The sequence below is a fragment of the Cervus canadensis genome, chromosome 10 (assembly GCF_019320065.1).
Source record: "Cervus canadensis isolate Bull #8, Minnesota chromosome 10, ASM1932006v1, whole genome shotgun sequence".
NCBI lineage: Eukaryota > Metazoa > Chordata > Mammalia > Artiodactyla > Cervidae > Cervus > Cervus canadensis.
Genome location: NC_057395.1, coordinates 13,808,626 through 13,835,128, shown reverse-complemented (window position 1 = coordinate 13,835,128; position 26,503 = coordinate 13,808,626). Strand labels below are relative to the sequence as shown.

Genomic DNA, 26,503 nt, shown 5'->3' with positions numbered 1-26,503 from the left:
AGCTCGGGGTGATTTCTCCACACTTGCACCCACGGTGTGCTTCACAGAGCAGCGGCAACAGTGTGTCCTGGGAGCTCACTAGAAAATATGAATCTCAGGCCCCACCCAGAATGACTGGCTGAACCAGGAGCTACAATTTAATCAGGGCCCCAGGTGAATCACATGCTCGTTACAGATTAAGATGCTCTGGTCAAGATGCATGCTTTTCTTGCAAGTTGCAAGTCCCCAGAAGCACTCAGAACAGATCAGGTATTATCTAGCTATTGCCCAATTGAGCATCACAACAAACTACCCCAAACCTCAGTGGCCTGTAACAACAAGCATGTATTCTCACGCTTGTGGGTCTGTGGGTTGCTGGGGCTCAGTAGATCTAGGCAGGCTGGGCTCCAGGCTAAGGCTTGGGTCTGGGTTTCTTCTTGCATCTCCCAAACTTCCACAACTAGCAGGCTACCTGTTCTGCACTCCTCTCATAGTGATGAAAAATCACAGAAAGACAGAGGCAAGCCCAAAGGACAAGTACACTCCAGCCTCTACTTAGATCACATCTGTTAGCATTCTGTTGGCCAAAACTCATCACAAAGCCCAACAGAGTGGCCAAAGGCTTTGGATTTGTTTCAATTCTTCCTCTGCTTCTCATGTGTGTGCCTTCAGCAAAAGTCTCACACTTCTCTGTGCTTCAATGTCCTGTTCAGTAAATGGAATAGTAAAAGTGGTATCCATGGGAGGTTATAATGTTGAAAGGACTATCCTTGGTGCATAAGGACACTTCAACCCATGAATCTGGTGCTACAGAGCAGCATGATCTTGGCCAAGTCACTTCAACTCTATGCATTTCATTTTCCTTATCTAAAAGTACACTAAAAAAATAAATAAAAATAGACATCCTAGTGGGGTAACTATACTGATTTTTAAACTTTATCTTCAAACATGGTGATAACGATGCTGATGGTGATGTAAAAGCTAAGCTTGAGCATTCATTCCGTGCCAAGAGCAGAATAAAGAACAGCTTTGTGTGTGTGCGCACCTTTAATTCTCACAGCAGCCCAATGAAGACTCTGCCCCCTTTTGCAGCTGAGGGAGCAAAGGCAGAGCAGGGTCATGAAATCAGGGTTTAATGTCTGACTGTCCTGAGCACATTGTGTGGAGGGAACTGCATCACAGAAGGGAGGCAGTCCAGGCTGGCTGCATGTGCTGACGCGTATTCTGCCTCATGTCAATCAGTGACGCTTCTAGAAATGTTACTCCTGCTGGCGTCCCTCATGTGGCAGAAGGAAGGGAAAGAGCAGGGGCAGCTAGGGAGAAAAGGCTGGGAAAGAGCTGGTCTCCTGGCTAAACAGGCCTTCCCACCCTGGGCTTCCCAGATGGCTCAGTGGTAAGGTATCCGCCTGCCGATGCAAGAGACGCAGGTTCGATCCCTGGGTCGGGAAGATCCCCTGGAGAAGGGAATGGCAACCCACTCCAGTATTCTTTCCTGGAGAAGTCCATGAACAGAGGAGCCTGGTGGGCTACAGTCCACGGGGGCTCAAAGAATCAGATACTCCTTAGCGACTGAACAACAACAGTGACTTCTGACCCCACCCACCATGCAGCCACGTCCACATGCCACGAAACGGATGCTGGATGGATGTGCCGAACCTTTCCAGTGGGACCCAACCATTACCCAAGGCTGTGTTGTGGAGCTGCTCAACCTGGCTTTGGGCTGGTATCAGACCGAGGGGAAGAAAGAAAAGGCGAAAGTTTTAGTCGCTCAGTCACCCCTGATTCTTTGCGATCCCATGGACTGTAGCCCACCAGGCTCTTCTGTCCATGGGATTCTCCAGGCACGAACACTGCAGTGGGTAGTCATTCCCTTCTCCAGGGGGTCTTCCCAACCCAGGGATTGAACCTGTGTCTCCTGCACTGCAGGCAGATTCTTTAGCCCTGAGCCACCGGGGAGTGGGGCCTACAGGATCCTGCCTCTGAGAAACCAGACCCAGAAAGGCCACGGGTTGCTCAGTCCCTACTGGACTCCACCGAAAGTGGTTTCTGAGTCGAGAGACATACACTTCTCTCTTTCCGTCTTCCTTCTGCGTGGTCTCTCTCGTGCAGCTTCACTGCTTAAAACGGTATGTTCCGTGGCAGGGGTAGGACTGTGCCCACAAAGGTGTTATCCGTCACCCATGGGCTTTAACAAGCGAAGCTGGCAACACCTTTGTAGGGTGTCCCTTTCAAAGGGGCACCGTTTGCTGCCTTCCTTTCTCAGACATAACGAGAGAAGCAGGCACACAGACAGGAGTTTTGCAAGCACTCCGAGCTGTATGTTCTGCTTTCCAATCACAGTTTCTGGCCAGAAGAATCTCTTCCTTGTGACTAATCAGACTTTTCCCTTTTCTTGGTGTATCACAAAGTCCTTTTCCTCAAGGTCTTCTGAGGAGCGATGGTTGGGAATTTTTGAATGTTTCCCATAGTTGAGAGGAGTATCATCCTTCTTTTTCTGGTTGTAGCATTACACTGCTAATGTCTAACCAGCTTGTGGGCCACCGTGGTTCTAGATCTTTCTCTGTTATCCTTCCCATGTCTCTGACAGCCCTGTACCCCCAGTGAATTTTATCCTTTGTTCTGCTTTGCTTCTGACAGAACTTGTCTCACACTTTGGATGTGTTCTGTGGTGCCGTCTCCCTTCTCTCTTTGCTCCCCAAACGTTGGTTTGGGACCAGTCTCACGTCAATGATCTTAATAGCTTAATAACTTTGTGATTGTCACAGAATTAAGCACTGACTAGGTTGATGGCTTCAACAGAAAAACAAACAAATCTTTAAAAAATAAAGTATGACCGCTAGAAGTATGAAACCACTATATTATCTCACAGGATGGCAAAATGGAAACAAAAACCAAAGACTGTTGGCAAGAATGTGGAGCACCTATGGGGAATACAAACAGATGGGAACACTTTGGAAAATTGTTTTTCCAGAGTAGCTACTAAGACAGAATATATATGTACCCTCTGACCCAGCAATCCCATCCTGGGTATATTCCCCACAGAAATGTATTCATCTGTGGACTCAAAAACCTAAAAAAGAATGCTCATGGCAGCACTAGTTAAAATAGCCCCAAACTGGAAAAACGCAAAGTACCGATCCACAGCAGGATGGATAATAAGGCAGTAAGCGCACACATTGGGAGGGAGCAAACAGCTACACACAACATGTACAACTTCACAAACGCAGTGTCACGCAAAGGAAGCCAGTCACAAAAGCATGCATGCAAGATAATTCTGTTAAATGACCAGGAAAAGCTAATCTATGCTGTTGGAACAGGGAAAACACCAGCTGCCCTTATTAAGGGGACACAAGGGGGCATCTGGCTGCTGGTAATCTTGTCTCTTGATCTGAGTGTTGGCTGTATGGCTGTGTTCAGTTTGAGAAATCTCACTGAACTGTATAGTTATAGACATGCATTTCTCTGTATGGATATTGTCCTTCAGTTAAAAATACAGTGAAGAGGGAATTCCCTGGTGGGCCAGTGGTTAGGACTCCACGCCTTCACTGACAAAGGCCCAGGTTTGATCCCTGGCAGGGGAACTAAGATTCTATAAGCCGTGCTGTGTAGCTAAAAATAAAAATTAGTTAATTAGTTTTTAAAAATACAGTACAGAAGGCAGCAGGCAGGGTAGATAGTATAGGAGAGATGGCCTTTTTTCGCTGGGAAAGGCAACCGGCAGCCCAGAGTCCACTCCCTGTTCTCCATGGTGTATCCTGCCCTGCAGGCTGCTCTCCAAGCTTTAATGAGTGTGGACAAGTTTCAGCGTCAGGGGGGATCCTGCTCTGCCTCCGTGGCCCAGTGCTATTGTCATGACCTCAAAGACCAACTGCTGGCTAAGATACAGTCCATGTGAAAAGAGTGACCAGTAAATTTACTGCTTGACTTCATCCCCTTTAGATGGAACTGGCCCCGTGGTCCCCTTTCAAAGCTCGATTGCGGACATATATCTTCTTTATAGGACACCATGTACAATAAAGCAAGGCAATAACTTAAGATATTTTTAAAAGAATATCTTTGAGAGCACTGCAAGATGGGCATTCCATCACTGTGGTTACGTGTGCTCAAACACTCCTCAGGGTCTAACCATTGGTCTGAGAGCCTTCTATTCAATATGGTGACCTTTTTTGACTCATCAGGTTATATGTTTATGCTCCAACCCTTTCCCTAGGCTCTGCAAGGTCTTTGCAAAGTCATTAATGAGAGGAGATCTGCCTCAAATGAGAGGGCCACATCACCCAAGTCAGGCAAAATGGCAAAGTTCATGTCCCATTATTCACTAACTTGTTTAGAGTTACCCTTTATGGAGTAAACATTTTTAAAGGACTGAGGTCAATCTAAGCTCCTGGATTGGTTCTGTGCGGTTCCCCAATATCCACATGGACAACATTTCTTTACACAGCCCTGATGTGGAAATCTTGTTGTTTTCATTTGTTAGCATTTACAGACAGTAGAACTGGGCGAGGAAAGAACTGAGTTGTTTGTATGATTCCCAGAAAATGAAGCACCTTATTCCCTAAGAGGGAAAATATTCCCTAGCATACTCGTGAAATGACTTATAATGTAAAGGATGTCTTTGGCTTGACTTGGAGTCTTTCTCCAGGTGGCGGAGACTGAAGCATCTGCAATCAACATTACCAGCCTGAATGGAACCATCCAAAATGATCCTTCCAATGTGTGATCACTTATTACAGCAGGGAAATCAGTCTGCAGAGGATACAGCATTCTAAAGAGTGGCCAAGTCACCCCTGGCTCGGAGCGTCCCCTCCTGTTTAATCCATTACTCTTGAAAAGTGCAGCACACCACACTTGGCTGGAAAAGAGCTAGCAACTGGACAGAACCTCTGCTTTCCAGTTTCCTCGGCCGGCACGCTCAGGAAGTCACAGCAGCTGGGTGAAACGGATGTGATCTTCCTGCTGAGACTTTGACGGAGGCCAAACACTCAATGCCAAAGACACGTTGGAAAGGAGATCTCACCTGTAAACGGGAGTAAGCATCAACTAGAAGATACTGGAAATATTCGGAGGGGCTGGGGAATCCCAAGAAAATAACTGTCATGTTGAACTGCAGGTGGGGATGATGAGAGCCAGGCTCCCTGGAAGGCACCCACTGGCCTCGCCCCCTGAAGAGCCGTCCCACGTGGGCACCACACCACACGCTCCAGTCTGCGTGTCCTCTGCCCAGTGCGAGGCTCTGGAATAGCCCTAACGTGCACATCCACGCCCTGGGCCTTACACTTGTTCATAGATCAGGAAAGGGAGGAGTGAGAGAAGGAAAGTGACCAGGGAACTCAATTACAGAGCGATGTGGCCCCGAGTAAGGGGGACACCTGTGCTGTGGGGCCAGGAAGGGCGCAATTCATCTTCCTACCGTGAACAGAAAGTGAGGCTGTGAACACAGGGAAAAACAGACGGAATCGTAGCTTCAAAGAGCCAGCTTCTAATGAAGGAGACGCATTTTTTCTCTGGTACTGAATGGTTGCTCCTGGATGGCTCAAACCATTAACTCAATTTACTTCACTTGGAGGGCTCCATTGGGTGTCCATTGTTCTTTCGGGTTGGGGTTCTGCATGCCGCTTAGGATGGGGAACGGAAGGAGGGCTGTGGAAATCCGCCAGTGCCTTGGAGCCCGCCTGGATGCTGGGAGCTGCCTGAAGGCTACACAAACTCCCTTTCGAAGAAAAACTCAGTGTCCACAAAAGCCCAAGTGTTCCGCCTGGAGTGACCTTGGGGGGTCACCAGCGGCTTTTCTCTTGAGACCCAAGGAAAGCTGGATGCTGGCAGGAAATTGCTACAGCCGTGCCCCTGGAAGGTTCTGTCCTGGTCCAACAACACGAGGAGGATGCTTTTTGTGTTGCCGGGATACCCAGGCACATGACAAGTGCCCGTGCATACGAGGGTCACTGCACGCGGGTGCGTGCGTGCCCAGCGCCCTGCTCACTGGGCTGAGCAGGCTTCTCCAGCTCAACACCATCCCCACAACCACAGTGAGGCTCTCTGCTTGGAAGGCAGGCTGCAGATGAAATCCTAGAGTTTCACTGTTGGTGAGAAACCTTGAAAACTGAGTCCCAACATCTCTTTTTAGACACGAGCGATCAAAAACCTGGAGAAATGAAAGGACTTGCCCAATTCCTTACTACTTCTTCCAAGATGACTGACCCTCAAGCCAGTCCTGTTTCACGAAGCCCCATGAGCCCATTTCTGAGCACCCTGAGAGGTCTCATGGTTTTTCTTTGCGAAAGATAATTGGGGCTGATGTCCATTTCAAGTGCCTCAGCCCTGTGATGTTATAGCTGCTGTTTGATTGTCAAGGGGAGTCGAAAGGAAACTAAGTGAACATGAACTGTGTTTCTTAAGAGACTTTCAGGGAGCAGTCAGGTAAATGAAATAACATACATGTAAGTGTAGGACATGACCCACCCACAGAATAAGGGCTCCACAGTTCCATTCACTCATTCAGGACTCACATATTGAGTGCCCCTGGTATGCAGGGGTTGCAGCAGATGCTGGAGATTGATGGAGAACAAGCTTCTATTACTGGTGGGGAGAGCCGTCAGGCAGGTAAAATGACAAGTGCTGAAGCCTTGAGGTGGGAAAGACTTCGGCTTGACTGAGGGGCAGAAAAGAGACCGAAGAACCATGTGTAAGGGAGAAGTGGTTTCTGAACTTGTAGAAGAAGGCAGAGCCCTGTAGCTCATGGTGGAGAATCTGGCTATTCTTTTGAGCTTAGCAAGAAAGGAAGCATGAAAGAGATTTTGAGTGATGGCTCTGTCTGCTTTGTGGAGAATTGGAAGGAAGGGTACAGACATGTCAGAAGGTTTCATCATAAAATAATCCAGGCAAGAGAGGAGGGGACATGAGCCAGGATAGAGCAGAGTGGGCGGCTAATGCATGCAAGACACAGTTCTGACACAAAGCTAACAGGATCTGCTGATGGACTGGACTTCAGAGTCCCAGGTAACTTCTGGTTTTATGGGGGCGTCGGGGGTGTGGTGTCCCTGTCAATGGACCTGTATTGGACATGCAACATTTGAGCTGTCTGTGGATGTCTAAATGAAGATGATGAACGGGAAAGGGCTCAAACTGACCAGGAGCCGAGTCGGGAACGTCATGACCAAAATGGTAGGAGGAAAACCAAGGGTTGTGTCATAGAAATCGAGGGAGGAAAGTGACTTCAAGCAAGAGACCTCCCGTTGAATGCTTCTGTCGGAGCAAAGATGAGGACACGGAGGTGCCCACGGCAGCGTGGCCGTGACTGGTGGCCTCGATGGAGCTATTTCAGAGGCACTGTGGGAACAGAGGGAGCCTCTTCTGGATGATGGCACCACCGACCCGATGGGCATGAGTGTGAGCAAGCTCCAGGAGATGGTGAAGGACAGGGGAGCCTGGCGTGCTGCAGAGCGTGGGGTTGCAAAGAGTCGGACATGACTGAGCGACTGCACGACAACTCCAGGATAAAGGAGCATGTGGGAAGTGAGAAGTAGAAATGGAATCTAAAAGTAAGTCTTAGAGAAGTTTTGCTATGAAGGGGAAGCCTGCCAATATGGGACTGAAGGAGGAGTTTTTGGTTCATTTGTTTCAAGATTGGAGATCCCAGGGCATCTTTGATGCTGATGAGACCAAGCCAATAGAAAGGGAGAAATTAGACACCAGACAGAGAGGCAAGGACTGGGGACTAAATTCCTCGAGAAGGGGAGAGTGTGTGCGTGGGAACTGGCCTCTGACCGAAGCAGAGATGGGCGTTCCCTGAGACAGCTGGGACGGGGGAGACGGTGAGCTATGTGTGCAGGTCTAGTGGTGGGGGCGTGAGCATGACCATCTGAGGGACGACTTCGTTCCCTCAATGAATATGCAGTGAGGACAATGAGTGAAAAGTTTGGAGAAAGAAGATACAAAACAGTCCATCTTGAACAGTGGAGAAGGCGAGCTTCTGAGGAAAGGGCAGTGGACACTGGAACAGTCCTAATTGCTCATTAGGGGTCTGAGAACATGAATCCAAAGTGCAGCAATGTTTTCACATCAGGATATTTTATTTTTCTCATCACCCATCTGCTTGTGTACTAACCTAGAGAAGTTGAATCCTTGGGTTCAACCAGAACTGAACTTTTGCCAGTGAATAGATCAGAGGGAGTGAAGGGGCAAGGACAGTTGAGGGACGGGGGCTGCAGAGGAATAGTTACAGTAATAGAATGTGTGTTGAATAAACAGAAGAAGAGAAGGCTGAAGGGTGGGGAGAATCTGGTAGTGGAGTGAAGATCACATTGAATTTGAAAATTAGGGAGAAGAGCTGACGGAGGCTCTGGTGTCTTCTTAACAGTCTCAGCTCAGAAGGGACACGCATCGCTTCTGCCCACATCAATCATACTTGTGTCAAGGTGGCTGGAAAATGCATTCCCGGGCCGGGGCTGGGGGCTGCCTCCACTGGGGAGCAGCGGCCCCTGCTGTTGGACAGCTGGCCCTCTCTGCCTCATTGCTCACGGTGGCTTCTCTCGAGGCACTCTGTGCCTGCACCTCCGGGACCACACGTGGGCCTGTGCATTCATCAGTTTGCCTTCTTCCTGCCTTGCCCCTCGCCCCTCGGCCCCTGGGGAAGGCCAGTCCTTCCCCAGCACCAAAGCCCAGGGAGGAAATTAAGCACATCCAGAATTTGAAAGTCACGTTTATCACCCTTCAGCATCTACTTGCACTGTGAATATTTATCTGGATACTGATCAGCAAACCACAGTCTGGGTAGGGCTTGTTATAACCCATCTGATAGAGAAGAAGGACTTAGAAATTCACAATATTTGTGCATTAAGAGTAGCTGGTGCACTTTCCCTGAAATATTCCAATGTTTGAAGCTGCAACAGAGGTGGTGCTAATCTAGCCACAAGTGCAAGAGAGGCCCCGTTAGCCAGGTTTAAATGGTAACACTTCAGAACAAATACAGTGCGTTGCGTTGCCGGAGACGCAGGAGAGACAGATTCGATTCCTGGGTTGGGAAGATCCGCTAGAGGAGGGCATGGCAACCCACCCCAGTATTCTTGCCTGGAGACTCCCATGGACAGAGGAGCCTGGCGGGCTCCAGTCCATGGGATTGCGGAGAGTCTGACACGAGTGGAGCGACTGAGCACACACAGGCACATGAGCAAACATGAACAGGATTCTTTGCTCTCTTCCTTCACTCAGACAGGCGAGGTAAACTCAAGCACAGAGAAAACTGGCCTCAGTCCTAGACTAAACGCAAAGATCTACTCACACTTTCAAAGGCTGGAACACCCACAAGAGCAGGAGGGGATTCAGAACAGCTCACCTCTGACTGGCTTGGACCACAGATCTTGCCTAGGTGTCAAGTTCAAATACAGAGTCTCTGTTTCCACTGCCAAGGAAGATCCATATGCGAAGACCAGCCTTAGCTGCTAAAAAGAGTGTGGTTACTTATTTGTACATAACATATCTTCAGGTTCTACAAAGTATGTGGCAAGATAGTTCTGTAATTTCTTTTTCTCACAGCAAGAAGGCAGATGAAAAGAATTTAACTACAAATAATTATATTTCATACAAAAGTAATTAAAAGGTTTCGTATTGAGGTTTATTTCTCAGTGCATAGGCATGATATTAACTTTTCTAAATACATCCATAATTCAAACATAAATGAAAAGGAACTTTCCTAGTGGTCCAGTGGTGATGACTTCACCTTCCAAAGGATGAGGTGTAGCAGGTTCGATCCCTGCTCGAGGAGCTTAGATCCCACATGCCTTGCAGCCCAAAAATCAAAACATAAAACAGAAGCAATATTGTAACAAATTCAATAAAGACTTTTTAAAAAATGGTCCACATCAAAAAGTCTTTTTAAAAAACAACAACAAAAACATAAATGAAGAGATAATGAGATTTCTTAACAATCCCTTGGCCAAGTTTTTTAGCTGTCGTTCAAGTATTTTGGTGCCACTTATGTGTTTCTTCCCTGATGGCTCAGATGGTAAAGAGTCTGCCTGCAATGCAGGAGACTTGGCTTCAATCCCTGGGTCAGGGAGATCCCCTGGAGAAGGGAATGGCAACCCACTCCAGTATTCTTGCCTGGAGAATTTCGATGGACAGAGGAGCCTGGCAGGCTACAGTCCATGGGCTCCCAAAGAGTCAGACATGACTGAGTGACTAACTCCCATATGTTTCTGGGATGACTCATCGTATGTTAAAAGGATATATTCCCATTTTAAGACCCCTAAAAGCAAACACCAATGCAAAATCAAAGGATGGTAAAAGGTGGACAAAGGAAAGGTGCGTTTCACCTACGTGTCAGTTTCAGAAGCATCTGCCTGGCCTGGTGTGTATGGCATTAATTTCCTGCCATTTTTCTATTGGAATGCCCCCCTGAGTCGCTTGAAGTTGAAAATCAAGTCATGTTTCTTTAATCAGCCCTAGGAAACAGTGAAAAAAAGGGGTGGTGGAGAGATTTCTTTTTATGAAACTTCTAAAGTCAACAAAGCCTAGCAGAATGAGTATGTACAACTTTGGGCCCTGAGTCTGGGATTTTAACTTCAGAAAGCATCTGTTACTCACCATCCCCAGGTCAGTTAAGCATCTCCCTCCCTGTATTATCTGTCTCCTGTTCCAATATTTAGCAGCTTAAAATAATCTCAGAATTTCTGTGCATCAGGAAATTGAACACTCCCGGTCAGGGTCTCTCCTAGCCTGACCCAGTGTATCGGGCAGAGCTGTAGTCATCTCCAGGCATGACTGGTGGACGACTGGCTTCCAGGCTGGGTCACTGGCAGGATTCTGTTTTCTCCAGGGCTGTTAGTCAGAGGGTGCCCTCAGCTCCTCACCACGTGGGCTTCTCCAGGGGGCGGCCCAAATACGGCAGCTGGCTTCATCACAGCCAGCGAGTGCTAGCAAGATGCAACGCGTGGGTTTCTGCTACCTAACCACAGTGACTTCTGATTACTTTTGCCTTGTTCTGTTTGTTAGAAGCCAAGTCACTTGTCCCATCCAATACTCAGACGGAGTGTGAATTCCAGGGGACGGGTTCATGTCCCCCCACGCAGACATTGCTCCTTGCCCATTTTTGCGGTCCCAGTGGTGACAGCTCCCTTTTGCTCTCTGGTTTGTGACCTGGGTCTTTCCTTTCCCAATCTCCTTTTCAATTCTAGCTTCTCTGTTCTCATGCTCATCAAAATATAATAAATACTCAGCTTCATCTTCTTGAAAATTGTTGCCCTCCTTGCTTAAGAAGTCCCATGGTTCCCCCCATTTCTTGCCTCAAAACAGGTATTGAGGAGCTGTGTGTCTGGAATTAATCAGTTTTTCTTGCCCTTTGCTTTATAGGCTGAATTTGCAGCCAGATCAGGCTCTTACTGGTCCTTGTGCTCTCCGGTGCTCTTCGCCTCTCTGCTCTGCCTAAAACTGTCGCCTCCCTCTTTCCAGCTGCAAAAATTCTGGACAAACCACGAAAACTTTCCTGTGAGCTGTTGAGGTAGAATGGGCTCATTTCTGAACCCATTGCACACCCTTTAAATGAAGATTACATATGTACAGTTATCTATCTAGCTATCTAATCTGTATCTGTACAATGCAACCATTTATATAGATATATGTATCCACATAATGATTGTATGATTGTATAAGTGTATATATATCAATATATACATAATTATTTGTATATATATAATTTTATATATATATATATAAAATATGGGCTTCCCAGGTGGTGCTAGTGGTAAAAAAAACCCACCTGCCAATGCCGGAGATGTAAGAGAGGCGAGTTAGATTCCTGGGTCAAGAAGATCCCCTGGAGGAGGGCATGGCAGCCCACTCCAATATTCTTGCCTGGAGAATCCCATGGACAGAGGAGCCTGGCGGGCGATAGTCCATGGGGTCGCAAAGAGTCGGACACAACTGAAGCAACTCAGCACACACATGTATATAATGCAATATAACATAGCATGATAGAATATGCACATCCCTCCCCACTCTGCCTGCCAGCTCAGAGTAAGAGCCTTGAGAAAAGGGTGGTGGCTTACTTCTCTTTCCTTTCTCACAGCAGAAACAGTAGCCCTCGGTGTGTAGTCCTTGTTCAGTAAAATCTGTAGTGTCACAGACTGCTGCGCCTTCCCCACATTTGGGGAGTGGATATTGTTATTTTTCGTTTCATAGATGAGGAAGCTGAGACCCAGCAGGTTTACTGACATGCTCACGGCAGACCACGGCACAGCCCTGCCTAAATCCCTGAGTGCTCAGAGTGGCCTGGTCTGCAAGCAGGAAGTGACCAGTTTGGACTTCTCCATTCATATTTGTTTTTTTTTTCTCTTCTTCTAAATGTAAAACCACCTAATTTGACTTGATTTTTTAATGGTACAATTCACATTCACCAACCCCTGCACTATAATAAATGTCCTACTCTGAATTTTTTTCTTAACCACGACAAAGGATGGGATTGAAACAAGATTTTTTAAAATAAATAAAAGACCCATCAGGGGCAGGAGGAGGGCCTGGATCTGTTTTTATGTGGATTAACCATTTCAACTTACCCAAAAAAAGCAGTGTCAGGAAACATCATGTTGTTAAATATCACTTTGTGTGTCTCACGCTGTCCCCGATTCACCTCTGACCCTGAGATGAAGGAGGCCATCATGCAGCTTGCAGCCCGCACAGGTCAGGGAGGCTCTAGTGACCTTGGGTCCCTTTGCCAGATGCCTTGGCAGCAATCACAGGCATTTTTGTCAGGAAAGTGGCATGTGTGTGTGTGTGTGTGTTGACGTGTGTGTGTGTGTTGTGTGTGTTGTGTGTGTGTGTTGATGTGTGTATGTGTTGTGTGTGTGTGATGTGTGTGTTGACGTGTGTGTGTTGTGTGTTGTGTGTTGTGTGTGTGTTGTGTGTGTTGACATGTGTGTGTTGATGTGTGTGTTGTGTGTGTGTTGATGTGTGTGTTGACATGTGTGTGTTGTGTGTGTGTTGACATGTGTGTGTGATGTGTGTGGATGTGTGTGTGTGTTGATGTGTGTGTGTGTTGTGTGTGTGTGTTGACATGTGTGTGTGCACAGGTATGCAGGAGGAAGAGGAATTTACAAGAGGGGCTGAGACATGAAAGATAATTATTCCTCAAACCCCACTGTTCAGACCTCTGTGGGCAACATTCTCAATCCAAAATGACTTTCAGCCAAGTCATCTTTGCACCTGGGAACTGTGAAAAGGACTGAAAGCTTCTAAAGGAGATGAAACTTGACCACCACAGGAAGCGACTTGCAGCCCCAGAGGCTCAGATGTATTGACATGAGGTAGTGAAGTAGGAAGGAATTACAGTTTTCAAAAAGCAGTCGGCTCTCGGCTTCTCTTTTATCGCGGTGTGATGTGTGTGTCCTAGAATAAAACCCTCTAACCACAGTGCAAAATTGACATTCACGCAGCAGGCGTGGTTTGAATCCCTTTCTTTTGTGGGTCTGACACCAAGGAGAGTCGGAATTTCCTCTACGACTGTTTCATCATGTGTCAGTATTGTGGTTTCCAAACACTGTATGGATCTGATTTTCCCGGTTGCAGGTGGGCAACATGCTGCCTATGGCAGTGACAGAAAGTGTGGGAGGAATTATCTAGTCACTGGGTGGTGACCTGGAGCCTGCGGCACAGTGGCTGCCCCGTTCATGTTGGAATCTCTATTTTGTGCATGAATCATCAGAAAGCTTTATTCTCTAGCATTTCTTCACTCCGTTCTCCTTCGAGGATACTTCTTATTGCTACACTTGAATTAGGGACCTGATGTCCAGTGAGTGCATGCGTGCTAAGTCCCTTCAGATGTGTCTGACTCTGCGCAACCCAATCGACTGTAGTCCACGAGGCTCCTCTGTCCATGGGTTTCTGCAGGCAAGAATACTGGAGTGGGTTGCCATGCCCTCCTCCAGGGGATCTTCCTGACCCAGGGTTCGACCCTGCATCTCTTGTGTCTTCTGCATTGGCAGGCGGGCTGTTTACCCCCAGCGCCACCTGAGAAGCCCCTGATGTCCAGTAGCTGGTGATTATCCAAAATGCAGAGCATGAGCGGCTGCATGTGTGGCCGTGAACTGACTCACATGGCCATGACCAACTAGAAAATTTGATACAATTTTGACAAGTGGGCCGATCATTTATCTTAATAGATGTCTACACATCACTGGAAGCTATTTTTTTCTGTTACCTTTTGCCTGACACACTGCTTCCTGGTCTATCTCAGGAGCACCTCAAGCTGATGGAAAGTATGCTCCATCACTTCCCAGCAGGTGACTTCAACAAATTACGTGAGACTGGGACTTCCCTGGAGGTCCGGTGGTTGAGACTTTGCCTTCCAGTGCAGGAGACTGGGGTTCAGTCCTTGGGTAGGGAGCTAGAAGTCCACATGCCTTGAAGTCAAAATAAAATCTAAAATAGAAACAATATTGTAATAAATTCAATAAAGACTTGAAAAATGGTCCACGTTAAAAAAAAATACATAAGGCCATTGACCTTCACCCCTGGAACTGATTTCTGTAGCACTGTAATTTCTGCCACTGTCCCCCTGTTCCCTGGGTGATCTTGTTTTCTCTCTCAGCCCACTTCTTCCCCCCTCCTTTACCCAATCCCACTGTTAGAGGAACAACTTCTGATATCCTAAAGGGACGTCACATGATGACTTTTGATGCCATCTCTTTGATCCCACAAGATGTTTCCCTGTTCTGCATTACCAGCTGTTTGGGAGGAAAAGAAAAAAAAAACTGGAATAAATATATTTTCATCTACAAAGCATAGCACCGGCTTTGAATTTTAATGTTAAGATGCAAATGAAAAGCAGGTTAAAAGTATATGATGTCAGGAAGAGAGTTGATAAACCTGAAGATGGTAGGAAACCTTGTTGTCTCTTAATCTGCTTGTATAGGAGAAAAAGCTGTTTACTTTTGGGTGCGATTGACTTAACGCTGTGGGCCAAATTCTGGCCTCAAGTCCGTGTGGTCAGCCTATGAGCCCTGGAAAGAATCTGGCTTTGCTTTTATCCAAATATTAGTCATTGCTGAGTAGATTTTTTTAAGGATGATTTTTGTTTAAAGATCAATAAAATAAGACACAAGGACATGGGTGAAAAGTCGGTTCATACATGGAACCAGGTCCCTAAGACTATTCCACTCTCCCAACAACTGAGAGGGAGCGGAACAGGCCTGAGTGGGGGCAAGCAGTGAATCAGCCCATTTCACAGATGGACCAGGACTTGGGAGTGGGTGCAGCCAGTGTGGGGCTATTTCCAGGTGATCCCCCATCCCTGCTTCTGCCCCCTAAACTGCTGCCACAAGGCTAGACGTGAAGCAAGAGCAGGCCATGCTGAGCGGACGGATGCGGAGGGACCACATGGAGCCCATTTTTCTCCAGCAAAGCAGCAATGTGTTCCAGACAAAAACCCAATCTGGGATGTTTTGGCCCAAAGGAAACATTTATAACCAAATTATACACCTTGGAAAATAAATGAGCTTTCATTTTGGAAGGAAATCCTGCCAGGCTCTTTATTATTTGCACCACAATCATAAAGTTGGTTTTAATCTCTATAGTGGAATGCTGCTGAGTTGGCCAACTGGCAGGCCCCAGTGGTTTGAGTGGGCACCACTTCATCCTCAAGAAGGTGCCATGGGAAGCAGGGACACAGCCTCCTCCTCCTGGAACTTTTTGCTTGAGATCCGTCATTTGCTTTGTTTTGTGTGTGTTCATTGCAACTTCAAAGCAGACCCCGCTTTTCTTTCTCTTTTCCTTTATTCTCATTTTTAAAAATTCTTGGAGACTTCCAGAAAAAAAAAAAAGACTTAATGTAATGTTTCCTTTCTAAATTGATGAAAATCCAGGAGTAGGTCCAAGAAAGTCTATAATGGATTTCCATTGATTGCTTGGAGGTGAACTGAGTATCAAAGCTCAGAGAGAACAGAAGGGAAGGGTTTAGGAGGCAAGTTCTCTTTTTCAACCTTAACAAAGACGTTGGATGATTTAAACCTGCTGGGAGTCTGCTCCCAGGACTCATGCCATGAAATGACCTTTTCAATATGGCAACCAGAGGGCTTAGGGCTTCTGGGATGGCCTGGCTTTTGAATATATTATACTATTATCATATCAGGTGTGGGTCATGTGTCCAAATTTCGAGTCTGGATTAAGGAAGTTTCCCTACTAGAATGTGAGGATGTGCTAGTCCTTTTAGTTAGGAAGCTCCCTGGAAGGGCTCAGAAGGGATTGAGCTTACAGAGAACTTTGCCCTTGCCTTGAAGATCTTAGGATGCAGTCCTTCTGGGCTCGTGGAGTTTCACAAGCTGAGCAGGAGCCGCTGAGGTGAGCCATGGGCCAGGCTCCCACGCTCACTGAGCAGGCCAATCCTGGCAAGTCAGCTAAAAATCCTATGTGGTTCCCAAACTTTGCTATGCATCAGAACCCCTAGGGGTCTTTTTAAAGTACTAGTACTTGGATCCTCCCCCAGACACCCTGATTTAAATGGCATGCATCAGGAAGTGAGCAAAGTTTGGGAACCCCTGCTGGAAACTATAAACCCCATGAGGGCAAGGACTGTCCCTGTCTCCCCTCCATTGTGTTACCAGCACTTGGCACAGAGTAATTGGCTCTCAGGAATTACATGACTAAATGAGTAAATGAATAAGGATACTGACGCTCATCTGCCCACACACCATTAAAATGAATCCCAGCTAATGAGGTGATTTCAGCACCTAAATATTTGGGGTGACTGAGGGTGGAGGGTGGCTGAAGTTCAAGGAGGACCTTGCCACCATCTATTTCACCCTCTGCTTCTCCCTACTTTAAGCATCCTGAGAATGATCGTATAACCTCTTCATGGACCACTTTTCATTTTGGCGACCTCACAAGGGTAGGATCATTAATGGCTTTGTGTCTTTCACAGGTCAGGAATTTATACCTGAGCTCCCTGCTCCCTGAATTTCCCTGTCCCTCCCCTGTAATCCTTCAGTTATCCAGAGGTAGATCCACACAGGCCTTTGGCGGCCAGGATGTGGGGGCACCGTGCTCCCCGCAGTTGGCCGCTCCGCACTTGTTCCCTTGTCTGACGCTCAGGGTTTCCACGTCCCCCTCCTGCAGATGCCGAATGCTGGCAGTGGATGAATCAGCTTTTATTGTAACAGTGTTTATGGAGACTGTCAGTTCTTAACCTTAAAACTGAACCATGCTGTTTGTGTTTTTCCAAGCGATGGAGAGTGTGAAGGACTAATGAGCGCGAAGCGTGAAGAGATCAAACGTGCGCCGGGGAATCTTTGTTCAAGACCTGGAATGGGCGGAATCCCACTCGGGGCGGGGGCCAGGATCCCGGCTGGGACCTTCTACTCCTCGAGCTTGAGGCCTGAGATCATGGTCTGGCAGAGAGCGAGCGAGGTGCGAGGGAGGGAGGGAGCGCGGACCGGGCACAAGATGCTTCCTCTCTCTTTGGAAAAGCTAGAAACTATTTCCTTTGGTCAGAGCGGGAGCAGATCCACTTGCAACAAACTGTCTCCTGACCCTTTAGAGCCTGCCTTCAAACTCAGGGTTTTGAAAGAAGCCATTCATAAGCCCGTGTAATCGGACTTGGAGAAAGTTGGAGAACTTTCTGCCGACTGTGTGCCTTTTCTGTAGGCTCTGGGGAGGGTGTTTGGAGCTCTCAGTGACTGAATCCCCAGGGATTTGGTTAAAAGCGGGTTTGCTGCTGCTGCTGCTAAGTAGCTTCAGTCGTTAAGCTGTATCTAAAAACTAGTCCTTCTATGTGCAGAGGTGTGGAGTGGGTGGGAGAGAGTCGTCTTTAAAGCAGAACATGGTGTTGTCATGGAAGAGAAATAGAATTTGTTAGCTGAGTGGAGCTCTGCTTGCTACCTAAGCCTTGCCAGTCGGGGCATGCGAGGCTTGTTGGAAGAGTGTTTTTGTAGGGTGGATTCCTGGCAGCAGTGGGTGCTGCCTACAGAGACTTCAGACCCCAAGATGAAGGCATCCATCAGGCTTCTGTTTTCTGGAAGATCTCCCTGAAGAATTAGAAGCAGGTGTGCAAGTTGGTGGATGAACGCTTGTTCTTCGAGAAGGAACATTTGGCTTAGATGGTGACTGCTGTGTATGTGTCGGGGACGGATAGATTTTGCTTCTTCAGCTTCACCCGTGAGTCATTGCTTAAATCTCCTGGAAAACTGCAGGTTAGGAGTTGCATAGTCTCCTACTGATCCTTGCAGATGGATTTTCAGTGGCGGGGCTTGGGGGCACCATGGAGCACTCAGGTGAAAGAGACTCCGTTTGCAAACCCAGCATCTCTCTTCCACATGTTTCATAAGCTGATGGACAATTTCTCTCTATTACACCTGCTTGGGGGCTCCCTTCTGGGCCTTGTTTAATCCTCTGCGGGCCCTCTGAGCTGGAAAAGTTTACCCAGTCACCCATCAGGACACAAGCCCGTCCCTCCCCCATGGACCTGTTCAAAGACCAGCCCACACAGTGTAGGGGAGAGAAATCAGCTGGAAATGCTCCGCAGCCCCACTTGGGGCCTTGCTGCCTGATCGAGGAGGAGAGGCAGGGACCCAGGGAGGCCGGGGCACGTGGGCAGCGAGTTTTGTCGTGCAGGGCGCTCTCCGTCTTCCGGGTTTCATCTTCTCAGCCCCTGTGTCCATGGTGAGTGTCACTGACTCAGGAACCCAGAAGGCAAGGGGTCTGCCCTTCCCCTCACACTGTTCTCATTGTGTGGGCATCCCTGGCTGCTCAGAGGGTCTCCCCAGGCCAAACTGGAGCTGGGGCTCCTGTACTATTTACCTGATCACGTTTCCCTTAAGAAAAGTACGCCAACCCTTTGAGAATCCTTCGTATTCTGGAACCTATTCCCTCTGCTAAAGTGACCCCCAGGAGAACAGCTCCTAACCTCAGCTCAGCCACCCATTCCTCATCTGACCCTTGTCTGTGCTGAATTTCTCAGATGTTGGCCTGCATCAGAAACACGGGGAGAGCTTGTTAAAACACAGACTCCTGGGTCCCACCCTAGAGACTCAGATTCTGCAGGGTGACGGCGGGGCCTGAGAATCGGCGTTTTTAACAAGCTCCCAGATGGTGCCGGTCCAAGGACCACTAGGTTAGTGATAACTGCATTATTACCAGGTTTTCTCTGAGCTTGGTTAGGAAAGAATGGGCAATTTAGGATATTTTAAAATTAAAGTAAAAATTAAAACAGAAGTTATTATTGAAGCACACATATCCATATGCATGCACGCTCGGTCACTCAGTTGTGTCCAACTCTTTGCAACCCGTCGGCTGTAGCCTGCCAGGCTCCTCTGTCCACGGGATTTCCCAGGCAAGAATGCTGGAGTGGGTTGCCATTTCTTCCTCCAGGGGACCTTCCCAACCCAGGGATCAAACCCACATCTCCTGCATCTCTTGCATTGCAGATGGATTCCTTACCCCTGAGCCACCAGGGAAGCACGTATATCCATATGTGTATATATATTAAATAAACATGTTTTTACATTTATACAGACATATATATTTATACATATATTTATATACACAAATATTTATTTATATACACTTATGTACGTATAAGTCTGTGCATTTGTGAATCAGTATGTGTATGGATGTACATTGATACAGTCTTAGACTATTTGACATTTAAGAGAAGGAAGTTCAGAAAGTGTTCAGGGTCAGAAGTGAATTCCAAAGAGCAGCATCCCTGGGGCCCTGTGCTTCCTCCTTCCCGGTCTCCTTTCTGCCCACCACGGTCCTCCCACACCCCACTGCTTCCCTACCCTGCGCTCCCGGGGGCTCCCCCAGGGCGGCTGCTCCCCGCGCTGACTCGGTGTGGAGCAGTGAATCGCTCCCGCCCGGCTGGCTGTCACGGTTGGCACCCCCAGCGCGCTCTCCACATTCTCTGTCTGGGCACAGGGGGACACCCCGCACGGCTCATAACGTGACTTGGGGGCCAGTGACTGCACCAAGACGTGTGGTCATCAGGCCAGTGGAGATCAAGCCGAGAACCGAGTCAGGGAGACCTTCCTCGCCCTCAGGCCCCGGGACCTGGCTGTGGTTTCAGACACGCAGGGTGAGGAAAGCGTGCCTCGCCTATCAGACGTTAAAATCCTGTTTGTCCACGTAGTCATGCATCCATCCATCCAGAAGGCAGCGGTCAGGTCCTACTGTGTGCCAGGCTCTGGGCTAAGCGCCGAGCCACAGAAGTGACACAGCAGACAGAAGCCCCGTTTCAAGGAACTGACGCTCTGATGGGGGCCGACAACAAGGCTACATTGGCCAGTTTTGTTTGTATATAGACTAGCCTTGTCTTGTGGCGAAGAGTGTTGAGGACATAAGCGGAGTGATGGAAGGGAACTCTTGGGGGAGGGACAGTACTTGATGATTGCAGAAGTCCTCCATCTCTGGAGGTGATATTTAAGCTGAGACTTGAAAGGCAGAGAGTGACAATGGTAGCCTGGACTAGGACAGTGGCAGAGGAATTTTAGAAATAGCCAAAATACTCAGGGGCTAAAGAATCCACCTGCTATGCAGGACACACAGGAGACGCGAGTTCGATCCCTGAGTTGGGAAGATCCCCTAGAGGAGGAAACGGCAACCCACTCCAGTATTCTTGCCTGAAAAATCCCATGGACAGAGGAGCCTAGTGGGCTACAGCCCATGGGGTTGCAGAGAGTCGGATGAAACTGAAGAGAGATTGTGCCCCCGAAGATCAGATAGGTCTATGAAATAAAACCTGATTTGGGGGGGTTTCCCTGATAGCTCAGTTTGTAAAGAATCCACCTGTAATGCAGGAGACCCTGGTTCAATTCCTGAGCCAGGAAGATCCCCTGGAGAAGGGATAGGCTACCCACTCCATTCTTGCACTTCCCTTTTGGCTCAGCTGGTAAAGAATCCACCTGCAATGTGGGAGACCTGGGCTCTATCCCAGGCTTGGGACAATCCCCTGGAGAAGGAAACGGCTACCCACTCCAGTATTCTAGCCTGGAGAATTCCCTGGACTGTATAGTCCATGGGGTCACAAAGAGTCGGACACGACTGAGTGACTTTCACTAAGGATGAATGGACTTGAAGAAGCTAATGTGGCTAATGTAATTTACCCCTTGTGCAGCTATTTGCAGTTCAGTCACTTTTTGTGTGCCTTTATTAGTCAGACACTGAACAAAAAATGAATAAAGTTCTAATAATGTATAAAAATACAATGAAAAGGAGCCGTATTCTTGCCAGGAAAATCCCATGGACAGAGGAGCCTTGCAGGCTACAGTCCATGGGGTCGCAAAAAGTCAGACAGAACTGAGCGACTTGAAGACATACATACATGTATAAAATACAAAAGTGATAGAGAGCAAGGAGAGACTGATTCTGCTGAGCCTCAGGGAAGGCTTCACAGAGAAGGCAGTATCTTCACAGGGTTTGTAAGGAGACATAGGAGTTTTCTGTGTTGCCAAGGGAAGGAAAGGCTTTGCAGGTAGAAGAGACAGAGACCTTTGACCCAAGGGCTTCTATTAGCCTCTGTCTGAGTTGCAGCAAGGCACCCCCTCTGGGGAGAAGACACGGTGTCCTCCAGGCTTGGTTTCAGCCCATACTTGCCCCCCACCAGGCTCTTTGGTTCCATGCACAGCTTATACAACAGGCATGGTGGCCCTGAATGAAACCACAGGGAGTCAACTGTGCCCACACCCACTGGCCTTTGAAATTTGGTTTCTTTATCCATCCGTCCACTCAGAGAGCATTTATCAAGGTCCAGATTTATTTTGAGACAGCAACTCCAAAGGGAAAGCCTAACGTTTTGTGATTCAGCCTCAGGAGACTGTTGGGGCCTGGGACGGCGGAGCAGCAGGACTCTGCCACCAGAGCAGCCGGTTCCCTCGAAGAGCCCCAGGCCAGGAACCAGGAATCTCGCATTCTGGGCCCAGCCCAGAGACCCTCTCATGTGCTGGCCCCTCCCCGGCCATCCCCTGCACCCTGTTCTGTAAAAAGAGGGCGCTGAATCCTTAGACCCAGCTCATAGCCTGCTCCCGCCTGGTAGATCTGGTGTAAGTGTTCTCAGGACGAGCTGGATTTTCCTGTGGGATTGTCGATAGGAAAATGGCTTTAAAACTGGTGCTGAATGCATCACCCTCCCCAGCCCTTCCAAAGTTGGACAGCTTTGGAGAGGCTACTGGCCAGAATCAAGGGTCTCCCTCTGTATCCTGGCCACTCTTTTTAAAAAAAAATTTTTTTAAATTGAATGTTGTATTTGCATTTTTATGCAGTTCAAGAAATTTTCTCTCTCTCTGCCTCTCTGTCTCTCTCTTTTTTTTTTTTTTTTTGGCTGAGTGGCATGCAGGAGCTTAGATTCCCTAACAGGGACCAAACCCATAGCCCCTGCAGTGGAAGCACGGAGTCTTCACCACTGGACTGCCAGGGAAGTCCCTCCTGGCCACTCTTGACACCAAGGTGGTTGGAAGAAGTGTTGGCATTCTTCCCTGTGACTTTGGCTAACGCCAGCTGCTTTCTCTTCTCTCCATGGGTCCAGAATAAGCCTCCACCTGTCTCAGCCATATTTTGCAGCCATGGTCAGCCCCAACTGGACCTTTTAGGAGCTGGTGACTTTGATAACATCCTCAGCTTCAGGTTCCTCATCTGTACAATGGGGGTGATGATAATGGTACTCATCTGGTGGGAGCTTTGGGAGGCATTGATTGTGATGATCCATAATGAGTGTTTGGATAGGACTACCACAGAGTTAACACTGGAAAATGGGGTGGAGGTGTAGCTCGTTATGATGAGGGAAGATAGAAGCTGGGCTGAGAAGAAAACATTCAAGAGAAAAGGTAACAAGGTGAAAGTGAGTCCTAGGAAAGGCCAATGGGAGACGGGAATCATAAAGGGAGAGAAGAGGGGCTTGTGCTACAGATACGCTCCTCCTTTTAGAGGTGAGACTAGGTCATTGGGGAAATAATGGACCAAGGTGGGGGCCCTCTGTTTTTAAAAAAACGTATTTTCCTGCATCCTTTATAGTTCAGAAAATAGCAGTAACAGAAGCTTGGCATCTTAAAAAAATCCCTGTGACCTTGCCAGGTGCCATTTCTCTATGACCCCTTTTCTATTTTATTTCCCCTTGTGTTTCTAGTAGTTATATAGGTTCAGCAGATAGGTCTTGTGCATACATAAGGGAGCACAAATCATACCTGAACAGTTCACCAAATTCCCTAAAGTGAACACGTTGTGTGACCAGCTTCCAGAAGCAGAATGTGGGGACTTCCCCGTGGTCCAGTGGCTAAGACTCCATGCTCCTGATGCAAGGGGCCCAGCTTCGACCCCTGGTCAGGGAACTGGATCTCACATGTCACAACTAGAGATACCGCATGCTGCAGCTAAGACCCAGTGCAGCCAAATCAATAAATAAAAATAATTTTTTTTTTAAAGAAACAGAATGTGGCTGTTGTGACCTGCCCCCCACCACAGGGTTCCCTTTTGGTTCCCAGCATCCCCAGGATCACCACTGTCCTGACTTCTAACAGCGTTACTTAGTTTTGCCTGGTTTTGAACTTTATATAAATAGAACCATACATTTTGTCTGGTTTCCTTTGTTCAACGTCATGTTTGTGAAATTCACTGATAATGTTTCATTCTATGACTGTTTTCTGCATATACCTTTCTTATACATTCTGCTGTGGATGGCCATTGGAGTCCCTGTCACTTTCAAAGTTCACCCCAAATGCTTAGCAAATCTCAGGAAGAAAGTGATGACTCCTAAAGCTAATGTCCAAAGCAATAGTGTGGGACCCTGGTCTTTGTGACCTATTTTCTCCATTCTCTGCCTCATCTGGCTCCCCCAAAATAAAGTCCCCTGCTTACTGTGTGAACAAATTCCATTCAAGAATACATTTGTAAGTCCAATTTGTTCCTGAGTCCAACAAGGTTAGCCTAGGTACCGAACTAACACAATCGGCTATAGGGTCCTGTGCTGGAATAGTTTAAATACTTTTCACACAAATAACATGTACATAAAAGACAAACAAACATGAAAAATAAGGCACTTTTATTCTTACAGTAAAGAACCTTGAAGAGTGCAGTCAGCAGCTGGCATACAGGGACTGCCACGCATGTTCACATCTTTGAAAGTTCACAGCTTGAAGATTGGTATGCGGGAGACTTACTGCAGATCCCAGAACACTTGCATGAAGTATGATGTGCCGTTTCATTCCTGTCTTTTTCCATCATTAGTTTGGCAGCATCCGTTGTAGTTCATGCCCATTACACCAGCTCTTTGTGTTGACCAGCTCTTACTGACCCTGTGAAGGCCTACACAAGCCAAGTGGCTTTGGGCTGGACTGATATCTGGATAGTTTTCCTAAGAAAGTGTGGCCAGGACCCCCATAACAAACAAAGTAGGGGAGCAGAGCTGAGAATTAAATCAACAGCGTGCTGCTTCTTGAAGCAGGCCCCTTGAACCTGCTGCCTGAGTGACCGCTGCAGTGAGGGAAGATGGGAGATTCAAGGCGGCTGCAGACTCTCGTTCTAGATAACCCCTGGGAGAGAAGTTAGGACATCATACAGCGGAAGGAACAGGGTTGTGGTGCCTACTGTGCTAGCCAGAGGCCTCTCAAATGCAACTTCCTCCGCCTTGGAACACAAGCACTCATGCCTGCTTTGAAGGGGTGTTGTGAAGATGAGATAGAGCGTCCTGTGCCTGGCTTGGGTAGGTGTTTTAGCCTAGATTCTTCCCCTGTGCCCAGTATCTTCCATTCGCCTCTCTAGACTGACCCCTCAGCCTTCCCCATCCTAACGTGTGTGTATGTATCACATCAATGGACTCCCTTGACCTTGAGCTTCTGATTGCCCTTGGCCAACAGTAAATGTGACAAGAGAGGAAGAAGAGGGAGGCGTCAGTATTTTGTAAGGCCCATGTACACACACACACACACACACACCCTCGCATTGGGGAGCAGTGACCGCTCCCTTTCCTTGCCTCTCCAGGCCTGGAGGTGTAAGATCTCCCTGGCTTTACCGGCCCTGGACACCTAAGCATCTCTGGTGGTTTCCAGCCTCCTTGCCCACCCATCTGTCAGCTGTTCTTTCACTAAGCTCCCTTGGTCACACGTACCCCGGTGCCATCCATTTCCTGCCCAGGTTCAGACAGACACACCCTTGTACTGTGATGTTTATCCTGGGGAGAGTAGCCACATGTTAAGTATGTGCTCTGGTGCACCCCCTTTCATGACCACCCCCAAAAGAAAGCCCCTGAGAAGCTCGGTCTTCCCTTTCCTTGAACCTCAGCTAACTGAGCTCCAATGGGAGAATGATCTTTATCGAGAACAAAGCTAGCAAGTGCTTTGTTTTTCTGGGGTCAGAGTGAGAAATTGTATGGGGTCAAGGAGTTAACATCAGCCACTTTAGTGGCTGAAAGTGGTCTGGTGGGTGCCCTCTGACAGTTGATGCTTGGCCTTCTGCTCTTCCCAATAAGAGGAGAAACCCACAAAGAGTCCTGCTTACAGATCATCCTTCTCCATACTTGTTTCAACTTGTTAGTGCTTTGGACAGGTATCCAGAAGGGGGTCTTTTAGAGAAAATGAAAGAACCTTAAATGGTTATTGTTAAAGATTCAGTAGATGGTGAGCTGTGGAATCATAATTAGAAGTATGGATGCTTTTACTTCCTTATGTTGAACTCCTTCACTCTTAAAGAATTTCCCACTTTCTCCCTGGCATTTCATATGCAAGCATTTCTTAACTTCCCCACTGGAGTCTGAAGTCTTAAAGACAAAGCCCTGTCCAGATATGATTTTCATAATATTAAAAACATGAGTCTCTTGTGAAAGGGATATGTGTCCGGAATTCTCTGGCAGTCCAGTGGTTTAGGACTGTGTGCTCCACTGCAGGGGGCCCAGGTTTGATCCCTGGTTAGAGTATTAAGATCCCGCAAGCCATGTGGCGATAAATAATAAAATGAATGCTTGTCAAAGCTTCATTTAACTAGCTAATGAGAGAACTAGGAAGATGCTAGTGCCAGTTAAGAGCTTGTGAGGAACAGATATTTATAAAATTAGTGGAGAAAATCATGACAAAGTAGATTTGGAGGGGCAATGACCCTGTTATTCATTATTGGTTTTTTCCCCCCAGTTTTGTTGAAATATAATAGATATATAACATTGTGTATATTGAAGGCCTATAACATAATGATTTGAGATATGATACCTTGTCAGTGATTAGCACAGTAAGTTTAGTTAACATCCATCACCTCACATACTTGGAATTTTATCCCTTATGATGAGAACATTTAACAAATTATTGTTCCTACCAGACCAAAAGATAAATTATATTTCTACAGAGTGGAAATCTCCAGGTTCGCGTGTAACTTTTAGCCTGAGCCCTGTGTGTGTGTGTGTGTGAGTGTGTGTGTGTGCTCAGTCGCTCAGTTGTGTCCTAGCCTTTGCGACCCTATGGCCCGTAGCCCACCAGGCTCTTCTGTCCATGGGATGTTCCAGGCAAGAATACTGGATTGGGGTGCCATTTCCTCCTCCAGAGGATCTTCCCCACCCAGGGATGCAAACCAC

General features: G+C 47.6%; 1 protein-coding gene across 5 annotated transcripts in view; it reads left to right on the top strand.

The window, feature by feature from the left end:
• Positions 1-26,503, top strand: part of ISM1 (isthmin 1) — an 85,175-nt gene that overhangs the window by 19,370 nt on the left and 39,302 nt on the right. Inside the window, exon 1 of one of the 5 annotated variants that reach the window (XM_043479750.1) lies at positions 11,450-11,473. The exons of 2 other annotated variants lie outside the window; for them this stretch is intronic. Coding sequence is in view for 1 of the 3 variants with exons in the window: in XM_043479745.1 (XP_043335680.1) it covers positions 17,269-17,370 (102 nt within the window). In the remaining 2 variants the exon portion in view is untranslated. Of the gene's footprint in view, positions 1-11,449; positions 11,474-17,250; positions 17,371-19,049; positions 19,073-26,503 lie in introns of those variants that run through there. 2 more of the 5 variants (XM_043479745.1, XM_043479751.1) reach the window with 2 other exon arrangements.